General features: G+C 37.5%; 1 protein-coding gene across 2 annotated transcripts in view; it reads left to right on the top strand.

Moving 5' to 3' along the window:
* Window positions 1-2,318: 2,318 nt before the first annotated feature.
* Window positions 2,319-16,480, top strand: part of TTC28 (tetratricopeptide repeat domain 28) — a 209,791-nt gene continuing 195,629 nt past the window's right edge. For both annotated transcript variants that reach the window (XM_085309724.1, XM_085309723.1), the window contains exon 1: window positions 2,319-2,589. In XM_085309724.1, the coding sequence (XP_085165850.1) occupies window positions 2,362-2,589 (228 nt within the window). In that variant the 5' untranslated portion in view covers window positions 2,319-2,361. The remainder of the gene's footprint in view (window positions 2,590-16,480) is intronic.

The raw sequence follows: 16,480 nt of genomic DNA, 5'->3' as shown, positions 1-16,480 counted from the left end.
AAGATGTACTGCATATGGAATGAATTTTCAAGGATGCAGAAATTTGTTTTTTATAGTGCTGTTTCTAATAAAAAATAAAAAAGTCAAGCAGCATATTAGCTTACATAGGCAGGAGTACTAAAGCAATTACATAGAGAAAAGGAATGAAGTTTGGATAGTTCTAATGTAGACAGGACAAGAAACTGCATTTACTGATGCAAAGGAGATTTGGAGTTGATATTAGGAAAATATTTAAATTTTGAAAATCAGGAAGCAATGGAATGGAATTACTTGGGGAAAACCTGGAGTCTTCTTCAGTAGAGAGTTTTAGCAAAACACCTGCCAGAAAAAATTGGGTATAATTATAAGGAAAAGAAGAGATCCATGCTTTCTTATTTGAAAGTTTTTTTGTTTTTTGTTTTTTAATATTTAAAGAAGTCTATAGACTACTTTGATGCCTGAGACAGGATGTCAGTTTGCAGCTTGCTTCCCTTTCCACCTAAAAATATGCCTCAGCTTGCTCTGCTAATGTGTTTAAGCACTGCAATTGTGTTGTGGTAACAATATGTAATTTTCTTAACCTTCTTCTGTCTAGAGGACTGAAAATGGGCAATGCCAGTCTCAATTATAAAAGTCTCAAAGTACCTTGTATGTTTCCATACATACATATTACCTCTAGCCAAATAAAATAACTGCAGATTTCTCAACTATCTTTTAGTCAAAAWTATGCAAAGATGTTCTTCTGTTGATGTTTTTAAGGATTTTGGGGAGGAAACATGGTACACATGACAGTTACTAAATGCAGATGACTGGCTGAATAAAATGAAGAATGCAGAAAGGTAAACCAAGAGAGTATTCGGAATCAGTGCGACTTCAAGTGTTCTACACTAACACAGCTTTTTTCTTAGATCCTTAGATTTTTTAAACTCAAGTTAAACTCTGCTCTTAAAATTCCCTGTTAATGAAGCCTAAGGACAGTTGCTTGCTCATTTAGAGTATGAACTGCTTGATTTCAACGGTGATTTGTATTAGTGATGATGATTTGAGCCTCAGTGAGAACAAGCGAGATTCTGATGCTTCATTTTTGWCCCATTCAGAGCAACACCTCATGCTGAAATTAAAACAAATCCAAAAACTAAGMTGCCCTTTCTGCTTACGCCAGTAGCATTGTGAATTTAAGAATGTTCCCGTTCTAGCAGCCCCARGCATTTTGCATTTTGACTAAATGTAGCTAATGTTACAGTATGGGAAATAATTCATCCATGATTCATATTGTTATGCCTTAATATTGTCTTAGTCTCATCTGTCAAAGTTTTAGAACATACACCTTCACTTGTAATGAACTGAAAGCAAGTGTTGTCTTTCTGAATGATAATAACTTTTGAATGAGGAAGACTGGTTGTTTGTTTGGTTTATGATTTTTTTTTCAGCGGAGTTGAAACTGTCTACAGGTGTATGATGCCTGTTCACTTGTTACTAGTGAGTTTCAGGACTGAATGATGACTTTCAAAATGTTCATCAGAAAAAAAGCTACTTTTTGAGTGTGCAAGGCAGCTTGTGGACCTGGGGGCTATTGTAGCTCGCTTTAAAGATTTAGAGATCTACAATTAAAAGGCTCCAAACTGTGTAATTCCAAACTGTWTTTCCTTGTCTGTTTGTATGGTCTGACTTCGGCAGTACAGGGAGCAGTGACGACTGCTCTGTTGCTAACAGTTAGCGTTGCCCCACTAACTTGTWCGAGTAGACCCTGTTCCGCAGACTTGTCCTTCTCTTTGAATTTGCAGCCTGCGCTAGGCTTTATACAGAGGTTTGTGAGCAGATGCACCAGTGCAAGCTCTTTGTTTTAATAGAATTTATACCTTTGTCTATGCACACACGTTCTTCTTGGTGACCTCTGTATCAAACTTTGAATATACCAGCGTTATCTTTGCATTTGCACCTGCCAGCTTTTCAGATAAACTTTCTTACACTTGAAATATGCTTGGTGTTGCAGAACCAAATACTTTGGCTGAGGGGAAGAAAAGRTGTGAGCATGTGGAGTGCAGCATGTTAAAAAACATGCTACAACTTGTCCTGTGACTGAAGAAGACATAYGTTTTCTGGAAGATATCCTGCATGGGAAATAAGATGTTATATAAGGATCTTTTTTGTTGCTGCTTTACCAAAAGAAATAAATAGTTGGAAAAAAAAAATCTGATTTCCAGTTCAGAATTCATTCAGCAGTAATGCTGGTGGTTTTAATTTCTAGTATACACTTTCTAATATTTTGACAATTTTCATAATATTTTTGAGCAGCAATTTCTAAAAATAACATCTACTTTTCCCCCACAGATTTCTTTTTTTGGATCAAAATCTTTTGGAAAAAGAAGTCCTGACAGCTCCATGTTGAGCAAAGCTGAATTTGTTGAGAAAGTTCGCCAGAGCAACCAGGCTTGCCACGATGGCGATTTTCATACAGCAATCACGTTGTACAATGAGGCTTTGGGAGTCGACCCTCAGAACTGCATTCTCTACAGTAACCGTTCAGCAGCCTACATGAAAATCCATCAATATGACAAGGCCCTGGATGATGCAATCAAAGCACGACTTCTAAATCCCAAATGGCCAAAGGTAAGAAAGTTTATTTCTCTTCTAGGGAAGCAGTAATTCCTTCATGACTTTTCTTTACATTACTGATGTGATGTAGATGACTCTGCTTAAAAACTCCAGAGAGCAAATATATTTTGTATTTAGAAATTTAACTTGCATTTCCAGCTGAGTATTAAACTATTTTCTGTATAAACAAACTGATGTCTGCAAAGATACTACTGTTAACCATTTTAAAATAGCATTATTTTTGGGATGTAAAGACCAGATATCTCTTTTTTTAATGTTGAAAATAGAAAGCATTCAGGACCATCCACGAATATATTTTTCTAAAATTTCTTAAGAGGTAGCATGGAGATCCTTACTAATAAGGGAGCAATAAGTCCTCTCAAAAATAGCATTTAAAGAGTTGTGTAGTGTATTCTGAGGAGACATCTTAAGAAATTCTGTGTATCTCAGCATTCTTACTGAGACCTAACTACATGAGGAATAATTTTGGAAAGAGTAAATGGTGTTGGTTACCTCTTTCTATGTTGCTTCCCATTTACTACTGTTGGTTGCTTCAGTAACGCTGGCACGCTCGTGGCTAACCCAGGGCCAGCCATTTACCTGCTAATCCATTTTAGTAGTGTCTGCTCCAGAGTCCATTTTCCCTGTCAGTCCGTTGCACAGTCTTACTGGTCACTTAAAGATGCAATTTAAGACAAGATTCATCACTCAAGTTCCTCTACTCAGAAATTGTGGCAAGTAACAAGCATAACACTTCATATTGATGATCAAAAAGTACAATGTGTTCAACTGCTCATCAGCTGGAGTTCAGAAAATTTAAGTTTCTGTTTTGTGAGACCAGAAAAGTGKCTTGGAAAAATTTTGGTTAAAGTGTTTTCTAGCGCTCTGCACACTCATAATCCTAAGACAAAGACCCTCATAGAGGGCCAGAGGAGAGCCTTCCCTTTTGAGAGTTCTGTTTTCTGGAGTTGCCATCTTGAATTGCAGCATTTCATTTTGTGTTTTTTCTTTCAGATTTTATTTTCACACTTAACCTTTGCACTTTCATTTTCTTTTCACATTTGTGCTGCTTAATCTTTCAGCATTTGTTAATGAAAACAGAGGCTTTCATAAATTCTTCCGTTTATTTGTACACAGCCTCTCTGGAATTTGTATCATAGTCCACCTTAGCAGGGATCTCCTGCTTCCTCTAGGTCGTTAATTAAGAGCTTGTCATTTTTTTCCATTGCTGACTTCTGTATTCTGTCATTGAATGGAATAACAGATTTTGCATGTATTTTTATCAGGGGCTATGTTTAAAAAAAGAAAAATGCATTATTTCTATCGAACTCCAGATTTCCTTGTCAGTTGTGCAAGTGCGGGGAGTCAAAGAATATAAATGCAAGGGTGCTTTTGCTTAGCTTTGTATCCTGTTCCTGAGAAATCTGGCAATGATTTAYTGTAGAGCTCGTTTAGAAGAATAGTTATGAAAAGACTTTGTAAAAGAGTATTTTTAAAATGCCAGTCACAGATAGAAGTCTTAACAGGACTTTGGAAATGGATCATTGGACTAGATTTGTGGATCAAAATGCCAAACAAGATGGAATAGGAGATTAATAGCTTAAATGATAGCTGTGTTAAATGACAATATTGTTACCAGTCTATTAAATTTGAAAGTAGAATATTTACTGATGCAGTGTTAAAGTGGAATAATTTAAATTTTCTTTTGATAATTTAAAATGAGGCTCCTGTTTCAAAGGGACTACATTATTGAATTAAAAACTTGAAATGTCTCTGTTTTGATTCCGGTTATGCTATTAAGCATCCACCTGCCTTTGAGGAAACTTTGTTCTTTTGTTTATTCTTTTTTATACAAGCAGATGAGGAGTCTGTTTTATAAAGCATTTTGAGCCTTATTGGTAAAAAAGCAGTGGAAGAGCTAGATGATATTATTATGATGGCGTAGCGTCTTACTTCATCAGATCAATGTGTAAAGGGTATCTTGCTTCATGATACAAAATGGTTATATCTGTGGAAAACTGCTGTGAGTAAGAAATAAAATATTCGAAGAAGGTTTTGCAGGCTTTCTTTCCTGTATAAAGATCATTCTTAATCTCTGTTTATATCTTTTCTTCTATCTACCTACAGGGGTGTTGTCAGTTTGTCAGACTTTAAAAGCTTCACACAGTCTTCTATTTTTTCCCATACCGTCAGATTCCCATCTGGAACCTTATTTTCTGTTTTTTAATTTTAATGATTCAGTGGTTTGTCATTATTCTACATTTGCTCCTACAGCATGTGCTTTTTATTATAAGTGAGTATCAATAAAAAAAGTGATTCTGTTTTTTCTGTGACTCTATTTTGCCTGTCAAGTGGTATTATGCTTTAATAAAAAAAAAAAAATCCTGATTGACATGAGAAACAAAGCCAAAGTTTAGTTGCTTTAGGACATGTCTAGCTATGTGTTCTTAAATGTTACCCTGATAAGAGAATTTGTAGATGAATCAGAGCAGCTGTCTTRCAGCAGAAATACTGTATGCCTACAGTCGATATTCAGAAGAAAACTTTTTTTCAAAATTTACGAGTTTTAAAAATTATTAGAAAATGTCCAGTGTTAAAGCATGCCTTTCTGGTACCTATTTAACCTGAAGTGAAAAACTTGTCGTTTATCACAGGACCAGTTATAAGCTTGTGCTAGTATAGATTGTGTTCCCAGCCCGTGGTGGTTCTGAAACAGTTTATCCCAGATGACTTGTGTGTTGATTACAGTACTTCTTCCTCCTCTTCCAACCCAAGGTTGGCTGACTGTATTTGCTCACCCCTTTTCTCAGCCATCAGCCAAGCAACGTTCTCTGGTTCCACTGCCAGCTCACCTTAAAACTCGATCTGCGCCTTGCTGCACAGCTGAGAGATGGGTTCGCTTGTCGCTGGTGGAGCGTCTGAATGCAGTGCTCCTGCACGGGAGCAGTAGTAACCTGTCTCYGTCTGGGCACCACCAGGTGACCTTCTAGCTACCAGTTCAAGACTTTGAAACCAAGCTTTTAGCAAAATTGAGGAATAAATATGAATATCAGAGTATTTAGAATTGATAGGTTTAAGGCTAATCTGTTTTGAAAGGGGGATGAAATTCCATACATGAGAGATGAARCTGGTTTTGCTAGGTGTCAGACCAGGATGAGATTAACCATGAACTGGTAGATCATCCCACATTATTTTACTGAAGAGGTGGTATCTTAGTCATGTCCTTTGTGAAATAGATGTATTTCAAGTCTAATTGGCAATTGCGGGTTTTTTTCTGTATTTCCTTTAAGCTACTGAATACAGAAACAGATTTTCAGTTTCACTGGCGTCGAAGGTGCAGTAGTGGAATAAGCATAAAATGAACTTCCTTTCAAGGCTCTTTCGTTAATTGGATTGATGCTCAACAAAGTGATTGTTGAACAGGAAATGATTTCTAGGGGTCAGGGTCTGAATGCACTGTCTGCCATCATCTAAACAGTCCTGACAGCAGTCTCATAAAAATAGCTTGGCAAGGCGTGCATCTTGGCTGTTAAACAGGAGTCATCATGCTATTACAGTAATTGAGATAATGAAAACTCACAGCTGAATTAATTATTCTTTTATATTCTATATGTTGTTTCCATCTGGACTTGTGATTTTTCACACTCTTCTGCATATTATTCTCCTTCTTTGAACTGTTGTTTCTGTAGAAATCATCTAAAATGACCTGGGATTGATTTAGAAGAAAATGGAAAATTTTGCCAAGCTCTATTTGTCATTAGTTTGGCTGCTGGACAATGACTTTGGGCTTCAGACATATCTTATCTATAAATTTGAGGCCAGTAGCTGCTACTGCATCCTCGTGCCATCTCGTGGGTCTGTGTTAGTGTGGCAGAGAAGGRGCAGTTGCTTGAGCTACTTAATCTGACTGTGCAAGTCTCATCCCAGAAGGAATTCTCAGCACATCATGGCTTGCAAGCCTGAATTTAGCACTTTCTGTCCTGTTTGCTCCACTGTGGATTTGTTCATTTCTCTTCACATGCCCTTTTCTGTTCTGAGTAAGCAACCCTAACCTTTTTTAGCTTGATTCTCCAAATAATCTTATTAGGAAATCTGCTTTTTTCCCCACTTGAACACTTAAATAGTGCTTTAATTCTTTCGTAGATCTATGACTAGAGAGGGCCTATTAGAGGTGTCAATTCAGGCATCTGTCTTAGGATAGAACTGGAACTTAGTTTATCTTATCTCTGGGTTTTAGGGGGAACTTTAAAATTCTGAATGATGTCAGAAAGTTTACTTTTTTTATTCCTGAACATGTAGTGATAATTTTCTTGTCAGCAGAACGTTTTGCAAGAAGACAACATTATCATTGACGGACACGGCAGCGAGATCAATTTGGTGATAGAAAAGCTGGATGAATAGTTTGAAGTTTACTATTACAAATTAATTCCGTCTCTGCTCCTGCTATTTCAACAGTGTGACTAAATTGACAATATCAATTAAAATATTAGAATGAATGGAACTTAAACAGTCAAGTCTGATGTTGTCCTGTTTAATAATAATTCAGGTTAATTCTATTTCCATAAAATATCAGCAACAGCAAAGAAAAGAACCCATATCTAGAAAGCTCATTTTAAAAGAGCAAGCTTATTAATGTTGAATGCCAAGCTCATTAGCCAAGCTCTACTAATTTTTGAAACTGTTAACTGAAACAGATTATGATTCTGGCTGCTTTCAACACAGCAGCTATTAGCAACTGTTCTAGCCTTATTAACATAGGTCAGTGCATAAGATAAACACTGATTATCTGTAATTATCTTACCACTATAAGACAGCTATTTATGTGTGTGTAGTTGATGAGGAATTCTGCATCTCTGTAGACTGAGCTGTATTTTGCACATTTCTTTAGTATTTTCCTGGAATGGAGACTGAAAACTGCAGTGCAGAAGAGGCATGTTGGTGCTTGCAGGAGCTGGAGCCCTTGGGTTACTCTTTGTAACTCCTTGATGGAGAAAGCACAAGGGAGCCTTTGTTCCCCCCCTTTTTTTTCCTTTTTTTTTAGTTGAAGGACAAAACCGTAAATAAATTATCTAATTGCCTCRTGTGACTGACAGTTACTTTGCAGATCAGAGGTGAAGTTATACTCTCTCCTGGCCAGCAGGCGTTTTCTGCCCCTCTTAGTTTACTCCCACTAACAAGTAAATAATTGCTGTTTTCTTTCCTTTCTTATGAAGAATGTCCCCCTCTTCCTCTCCTCTAAGATTACTTCATGAAGTATCAGTCCTCTGTGCGTCTGTGGTGACGATGGGAATGCTAGGCAGAAATAGTGTGCATCCACAGCTGTTTTTGGTTGTTGGAAGCAATGCTCACCCAAAAGACAAACTTTGGGAATCATAGCAGAGATGGGAAATCCTGGAAAGCAGGCAGCTAAATTTTGAGTGGTATGTTTTCCTCATCTGTTTGATTTTTATGACAGAATTGATTATAATTTTAGTTATAACAGAGAAAGGTGTATTTGGGGGAATCTGTATTTGGGGGATAGTCTGATCTTTTTTTTTTGTTTTTTTTTGTTTTTTTTGTTTTTTTTGAACACAGAGCATCCAGGTTGGATTTGATATCTGATATCATAAAATATGAAGCAGTGCTTATCTAATTGCTGGTCTAGATGGTTGGTTCTTAGTCATACGGTGTTTGATTTCCAGTGCTACAGTTAACGTGAATTTATGCAGCTTGTCACTGTGAGATTGCAGAAGGGCACTATTTAAAGTTGAATACTTGTATTACATATTTCAGTATCAAGAGCTACTTTGTAATTAGTTTAAAAATCTATTTGACTTTTATTCACAGAAGTGGAAAATTTTGATTTTGCTTTCGATATGCAAGCAATTGTATTCATTAGCCGGAAGAGGGTGCTGAAGAGGTATGGCTGGTGGTTCATTTAAAAGGCCTGATTTAAATACAAAACCTAGTTTCTTTATACTTGGAAAGTACAAAAATGAATAGTTTTCAAATCCAAAGCTAGTTGATGCAAGTTTCTTTATTTCTCTTCCTCTTTCTTTCTAGATATGCAATTTGTCAGTTCTTAAGTTCTCACYTGTTATCACCAATATCTAAAGTGTTAATGGAGAATATCATGCCTAAAATCTTACATTTGTTTGAAATATATAGTTATTTTCACTCCGTAATCAGGCCAATACAATAAACTTGTCCTTACTTCAGAGGATGGCCAACCAAAAAAAGGATGGAATAAAGCTGTGAAATGAGGCGGTGTAGAAAGTGGGAAGAGGTTGTTCTTGCTTTCCAGCGCAACTGATTATCACTTTTAACTTCTGTAGAGCTTTTATTTTCATTTAGGGTCTTGAACAAATTTAAGTGCTGATGCCTTCCCACCCCAGCTCCTCTGTGACATTTTTTGAAGAATTCTAACTGTGAGCACTTCTAAATACTGCAAAATTGAGCAATGTTCCTTTATGGTGATGTAGCTCTGTCGACTGTCTCCCTGCTCCAGAGCACACTAGCGTGCACTGTATCCCCAAATGAGCTCATCCTAGACATACATGCTCCCATTATAGCTGTCCTCTTCCAAACTTAAAATAAATAAATGAATAAATAAAAGGCTTGGTGATGGAAATCTGTGTCTGAAAGTCCATTTCTTAACATAGATCCCTTCCCCAACTCCTGAATTCTGTCTTTAAAGCATTCATTTATGACAAGTAATAGGCAGGTATATTTGTACATATACATCTGCTTATATTCTGCATCTTTAAACATGAACAATGGGAAAAGCGATTACAGTAATATTTCTGGTCTACTACAGATCAGAATAATTCACTGTGGGTCTGGTGTTACATGACTGTAGCCTGTTTATCTCAGCAGCACATAAAACCAATGTTTGCAGTGTTTGTTTGAGAGGATTGGCTTGTAACTCCTGCTCTTTCAGAAATATTTTGTGAAAATATTACTGAGAAATGCAAAGATAACAGAATATTTCAGGAACTAAGTTGTATTTTGGGAATTTCCTAAAGTCAGATCAGATCAGGCTCATTTTCTTTTGATTTCCTGCCAGACAGTTTCCTTTGTTTTACTGTTGATCTGACTCTAGAAAATTTTTATTCAATTTTTCTTCTCGGTTGTGAAGTCTGAGTATCCTAGACATTGCAAAGGGAAATGGTGGGATATATATTTTTGACTCTGACATCTGAATAGTCTCTCTGTTGTTACTGATGTTTGGGACATAGGGCTTTTAAATCCTCAGAGTACATAAAAATATGCTGTGGTTTAAACAGTTTAGATTTGAACATAATTCTGTGCTAAAATCAAACAGTTGTGAATGTGTATACTGCAGTCAGACATCAAATATAGATAAAGAACTGTTCTCTGTCCTGGCATAGGTAGCGTAACAGTATGAGAATTTTACCACTAGTAAGATAACAAAGACACTTACCTAAGATGCATTTTTTACTAATCTCAAGTAAAATCATTCCACTGCATGTTGTAGTGGTAACCTCACAGACTATGTTAAGATTGATGGCATACTTTAGTTAGGCATAGAGCAAACTACTTACCGAATTTTGACCATTTGTTTGTAGCAGATACCACAGACAGACTAGTATATTATAAAGGAAAACTGGGTAATTTTGATATTTGTGACGTAATTTTATTTCTGCTCTATAAAACATTTCTTTAAAACTGTTTATCCTTATTTGCAAAACTGTTCCAAATGTAAAGCAATGTTAAATGGAAGCATTTCATTTTCCTGATCCGTAAGTTCTGGATAGCCCTAGGTTTAACTGACTACGTGGACTTCATTTCAAACCTCACTGAAATGTAATTTCGCAGTCTGAYTGCAGATCTCTAAATGCCATCAATACTTTTGTCATTGATCTTTTTTAATAGCTGAGAAAAGGTGGGAAATTGTGCAGGAAGAACTGTGAGTTCCTCCGGGGAAAGAAATGCAGAGTGAAGAAACGAGTAGACAGCAGCAGGGGTTGGAGATACTGGCTGTTTCGGGCATGAGGAGGTTCTACCTTCTGAACAAGGGCAGATAAAACTTAAGGGGTAGCTAGAACTATATTAATGTGCTCTCCCTCTTGATCATTAGTTCTGGTTAGCTCTTTGTCTTCTCCTACAGAAAGTACATAGTAGATCTCACTGTTGTAGTCACTCTATTTGTTAATATCATTATCATCTTTCTAAGTAGTGTGGGGAACATGGAAGAAGTCTTGCTATTAGTTATGCCATATTCAGGTTTAATGCTTCTCCTTACTTTTATGTTCAGAAAAGAAATGATCGGTTGGGTTTGGCAATGCAGTTGTTGTGCAGTGCCTTTAGTGCCTAGCCTTTTGTAGTGCTAAGGACCTTCCACCTGCAAGTCTGCAACTTGCCTTTCCCTCACAGCTTTGTACCCTTCCACTCATGCTGCAGTGGCAGTGTTTTCCAGAGCCTCTGGGACAGTATTTTTTCACTTGCTGTTCCCATGCTGCAGTTTGTGCTACCTTGTACTTGAAAATCCTGTCGCATTTATGCTCTCTGTCTCTGTCCTTTCGTTTTTCCCAGTAAGATTTTTACAGAATTAGCTAGCATTTTGGAGATACATGATACTTGGCTCTTGTGCCACTGGCGCAGCAAATACTCACTTGCAGTTTTAATATTTGTTGTCAGACAAACTAAACTAAAATCCATGGGAAGTTTGGCTAAATATGGCTTGCAGATCTTGGCCTTTGATAGCATTTTATGGTAGAGAAATYTTCAGAAATGTAACAGACTGAATACATCTGTAAAAATACATGAAGCATGGCTTGAGTGATCCAACATGCCTTTTGGACTGTATTGTACTGTTGAGTGCAATTTTGTACATTTTATACATGTTGAAGAAATTTGGAGCACATATGAAGGTAACTCTTAAAATACTTTTTTTCTGAAATATTTGAAGAAAAGCTTGAATGACAAATTCTTCTCTGTTATCCAAAGGGGCAAAATTTCATATGTTAAAAAGACATCATCAAAGATCTGTGTTCTAGCTTATGCATGGATATAAGGTTTTGGAAATCTGCTCTTTAATTCAGTAAAACCCTGGAAGTCTGGATCTACACCTGACAAATGCTTCAGACCTGGCAGCTGTTTGGGTATTTCTTTGTAGCATTTAATGGACTGAACTTGACTTTCTTCGGTGGTGTCCAGTGAAAGGACGAGAGGCAGTGGGCACAAACCAAAACACAGGAAATTCCTCTTGAACAGGAGAAGACACTTCTTCRCTGTGAGGGTGATGGAAAGCTGGGACATGCTGCCCAGGGAGGCTGTGGAGTCTCCATTTTTTGTGGCCTGACTGGACTCGGTCCTGGGTAGCCTGCTGTAGGTGACCATGCTTGAGGAGAGGGCCTGGACCAGATGACCTGCAGAGGTCCCTTCCACCTGACAATTCTGTGACTCTGTGACTGTGTCAGTACAAGTATGCAAAGTACTCCAAAGTGTACATTCATAACCTGTTCATTGGATTTGCTCTACTAGACTCAGGCCACAGGTATTAAAAACGTCACTTTATGCAACTGTCTTTGTAAGAAAGATGGCAGTTCTGTGGAGTGTGTTTAGTTGCGTTTCTTAGATATTTGTACTTGAATCTTTATATTATAAATAGATATGTTAAATACTAAACTTTCTGTTTGGTAGAGCAGCGTTTTGATGTTTTTGTCTTCATACTAAAAAAAAAAAAAAATCTGTGAAGGTATTTTTCATTCCTCCTCCTGCCCCAAAACTTTTCTCTTGCTGCTGCTTCTAATAACCTGTGCAGGATGTTGATTCCAATCTTCACATTCTCTAAGATTTTATGAAGCATTTTCCAAGTTTTTATTTTTTTTGGGGGGATGGAAAATGACAGTGTCTTAGAGAAAAACTTTTTAGTATTATAGGATCACAGAATTGCTGAGATTAGATTGGCTCCCTGGAGATCATCTAGTCCAACCCCACTGCTCAGAGCAGGGTCAGCTAGAGCAGATTGCTCAGAACTGTGTCCAGTCAGATTTTGCATATCTCTAAGGGTGGAGACCACACAGCTTCTCTGGGCAACTTCAGTGTTTCATCATCCATTCAGTGTTTCATCAGTGTGCAGGAGTAAGCTGAGACTGAAYCCTTGCTTGAGTCAAGTTAGACATATCTGTTTATCTGACGTACCCAGATGACTTGTGCCTGTCTTGCAGTTTGCGTACGCCCTCTCCTGTCCATGCTGCTGCTTAGCTGCTGCTGGTTATGGTTGTGAACTGTTGYGCTGAGCTGCCGGATGTGTGCACGGCTGTTCTGAGGAATCATGATTTTAGCCTTGTGTTTTGAGACAGTATCTGATGTATGCTTAAATATGATCATTCAAGAATTTTCTGCAAGTTTAAAGACTGTGAATGTTTGTAGCAGTAAATATGGAGATTTCCTGATTCTGCACTTCAGCAGTGTTTGTTTTTCACAGTCTAAATCACATAGAAATGCCTGGGACAGTTTTGTCCCTAGAATTTGACATATTTAACTTCTTGCTTGCTTTTTTTGTTGGCAACATTAAGTCAAACTAAACTTGTTTGTCTAGTATGTACTTTAGAAGGCACTAAATGTACACAGTCTAGAGTGTATTTGTACCAAAAGAATCATTCTGTAAATAAGCTACTTTTTTTTTTTTTAAACTGTGGCATGCATGGAGACTAACAATAAATGTTTCTGGATCTATGTCTTAAGTTTTGTAAAATCTTCTAACTGCAGAATGTTTTTCTGTCTTTGACCATTTAGGGAAGGAAACATTCAAAAACCTCCCTGTAACAGGAAAGCAGCAGCCTTGGAGGCGTATACAGGGTTTGATTAAGGTAACTTGATTCTAGGTGTCAGGAGGGAGTGCAACATAGTGGTGACATTTTTTTTTCTTATAACATTCAAAAGGCCTAATTGAAAAAGCTGGCTTTATTTTAAATAGGTGCCAAGCATTTTCATCATTCCAGTTCTTAGGTTACTGGAAAGAAATGAAGAACATACAACAGAATAAGAATAAATTCTATGGTTAATATATCTTTATACCCAATTAAGGAGAACTGAGGGAGGTTTTAAGGATACCATTGCATATAATACTGAGAAGATGATGTTCCTATCTTCTGCTACAATTTTAYTTGCCTATGTGATTCATGTTCTTCAGAATGATAGAAAAAAATTCAGACTGCAGATTTTTCTCTTACCGTATCTGTAGAGTGCATGTGCTGGCCTGTTTCACTTCAGGCTCAGCTCAGAGCTTTTAGAGAGGAAAGTGGCTTAAATGAAAACTCGATCATTCTGAGGAGAAATATCAATCTTTCAACAGATGTGTAGGATTACTGGTCACCTTCAGAGGTTTTCTCTTGGGCAGCAAGGGTCACAGCTATGCTACTTCCGTGACAAGTGGCAGTAACTGGCAGATTAACAGTAGCTTAAAGGCAAGGTTGCTGATAGTGTTCATCACATGGGGAAACAGGCATGCAGGGGCAGTTTGACCAAGCCCTTGACAAGAGGACTACTGATCAGAAACGCACACACGAGGGAAAAAAAAAAAAAAAAAAGTAACCTGCCCCAAAACTTTTTTGAGCTTTGTGCAAAAAAGGGAGTTAACTAAGCCTTGAACAAACCAAAGCATTACTTGGAGTTCCCTAATAAATAACAAATTTGCCACTAATAAATAATACAATTTGAAATAAAAGGACCTGCAGGAATACGAGACCAAGTTCATGTGGCCAAAAAGGTGTGCTCATTTCTCTTTTTAGTCCAGGGAGTAGATACCAGGCCAGCAAACTTGCAAACCTGCAGTGACTCCAGTTGTTGACCAGTATGTTGAAGGGTCCTGAAGACAGAGCACAATCTGGCATGTAATTGTCTGATGAGTTAGTTTTAAAAGTGTAACTGCTTTATTTAAACAGGGAGGAGACAGTATACCCTTTTGCTTAATTGTATAGCTTGTAGTGGCCACGTTTCTCTTGCTACTTAAGCGTGATTAATGTTTATAGCTTTGATGAACATTTTATACTGCATAAGCTCCAAAGCATGGTGATACTGCTGCYGCTCTGAGAACCGTCATGTATGCTGTCAAGTTTTTGGATTGAACTTCCCAGCCCATCCTCAGATACTACAGAGAGAAAAACCTCTGCTCTTGAGTGATAATTGTCATGTATGAGTGTAAATGTCAACTGCATATCTAGTAGAGCTCTATTTAAGAAGCAAGTAACCTCTTTTTCATCTAAGATTTGGTCTGGGGGAAGAGAGCAGGTAGTACTGGGGTGAGAAAAGTAACGTTTTTTTTCGTCATTGATTTATGATCTTAATATCCCCCTAGAAAAGCTGTTCATTAGCAGGAAATGAAATGACCCTCTGAGACTCTAGTACATTTGGTTAAAAAGTCATTTACAACCTGTGTCTAACATGGAAGTGGGAACTACAGAGATTAATGTTTCCAGCACTCTGAAGGGTACCTTGATTTTATTTTTACTCTACGTGAGTAGAAGGATGTTGACTGAATAATTTAGTCACACTGTGACTGTTTCAGGCCTTAGATACTGGTGTTTGATGGTTAGTGGTTGATACCAGTCCTCCCTAAAGAACACAGTAAGTTTCCCTCTGAGAGGGAGCCAAGTTAGCTAATAGATTTGAAAACTTGGATGAATCAATGGTCGGTGAGTCTGTGCAAATGTTCAAGCTGCAGACCGGATCAAAATGATGCTTCTCTGAACAGTCACATTCCTTCATTTCAAACTGTTTTTGAGCTGCAGCACTTTTTAGAAGAAAGGTGAAGGGTCAGGAGAATTTCACTGATGTGAAATGAATGCACTATGTATATGCACTCATATTCCCTTATAAAATATTTAATCTAAATGCAACTTCAATAAATGACTCTCACTTTTCATCAGGCAGAAATTTCTCTTACTGATCTTTGTCCATCTCTTCCACTTCATTTTAAAATGTGGCTCTGTATATGTAGATGGAGAAGAATGTTGAAAAGCAGCACAGAAAGAAGGGGGATTTTGAACCATGAGGCCTCTGGGTGTTTGAAATGCAGGAGGGTTTAGATGTTGTCATGTAACTGTAGGGGAATGCAGCAAAATAGCTTGCACTGATATTTTGTTAATTGACTCCAGCTGTTAATCATGTGACTAGTCCTTTTAAAAAGAGAAGTGACATTTGCTCTGCCTCTTGTACTTCTGCTGACTGCTTAACTGTCTTCAAAAATGTACCCTTATGTGCCCAAACTCAAAAGTTTTTCAATGAATTGCAAGCAGAATGCTTGCTCTGAGTTGCATGTAAATTTTTGAGCAAAGAATGTGACTTAACCACATAACTTTTTTCATGAATAGGGCTTTTGTTTTTAATTTGATGAGCAAGGAATTTTCCAGTCCTGTCCTCTTCTTTACAATCTGTCTTTAATTTGCAGAAAGATGTGTTCCAGTTTTTCAGTCATTAAACTGTTTAATGGATTTTTTTTCTTTGCTAGAACTTGCTGTATTGTTATGCTGAGATTTGTATATCTATTGTACATATATCTTCCTGTCTCACAGAATCGCAGAGTAACTGAARTTGGAAAGAGACCTCTGGAGATCATCTAGTCCAAATTCCCTGCTTAGGCAAGGTCAACAAGGGCAGGTTGCTCAGGACATTGTCCATTTGGTTTTGCAATATTTTAAGGGATGGAGACTCCACAACCACTCTGGGCAACCTGTTTCAGTGTTTGACCCCAATCCCTGTAGAGTTTTTTCTTATGTTTAAATGTAATTTCCTGTATTTCAGTTTGTGCCCATTGCTTCTTGTCTGTTCGTTGGATACCACTGAGAAGGATCTGGCTCCATCATCTTTACTCCTTCCCATCAGGAGTTTGTGTACATACTGATAAGATCCTGCTGAAGCCTTCTCTTCCCCAGACTCMACAATTCCAGCTCTCTCAACT

The sequence above is a fragment of the Rhea americana genome, unplaced genomic scaffold, assembly GCF_003343005.1.
Source record: "Rhea americana isolate MKP2758 unplaced genomic scaffold, rheAme1 scaffold_301, whole genome shotgun sequence".
NCBI lineage: Eukaryota > Metazoa > Chordata > Aves > Rheiformes > Rheidae > Rhea > Rhea americana.
This window is presented reverse-complemented; position numbering and strand designations above follow the sequence as displayed.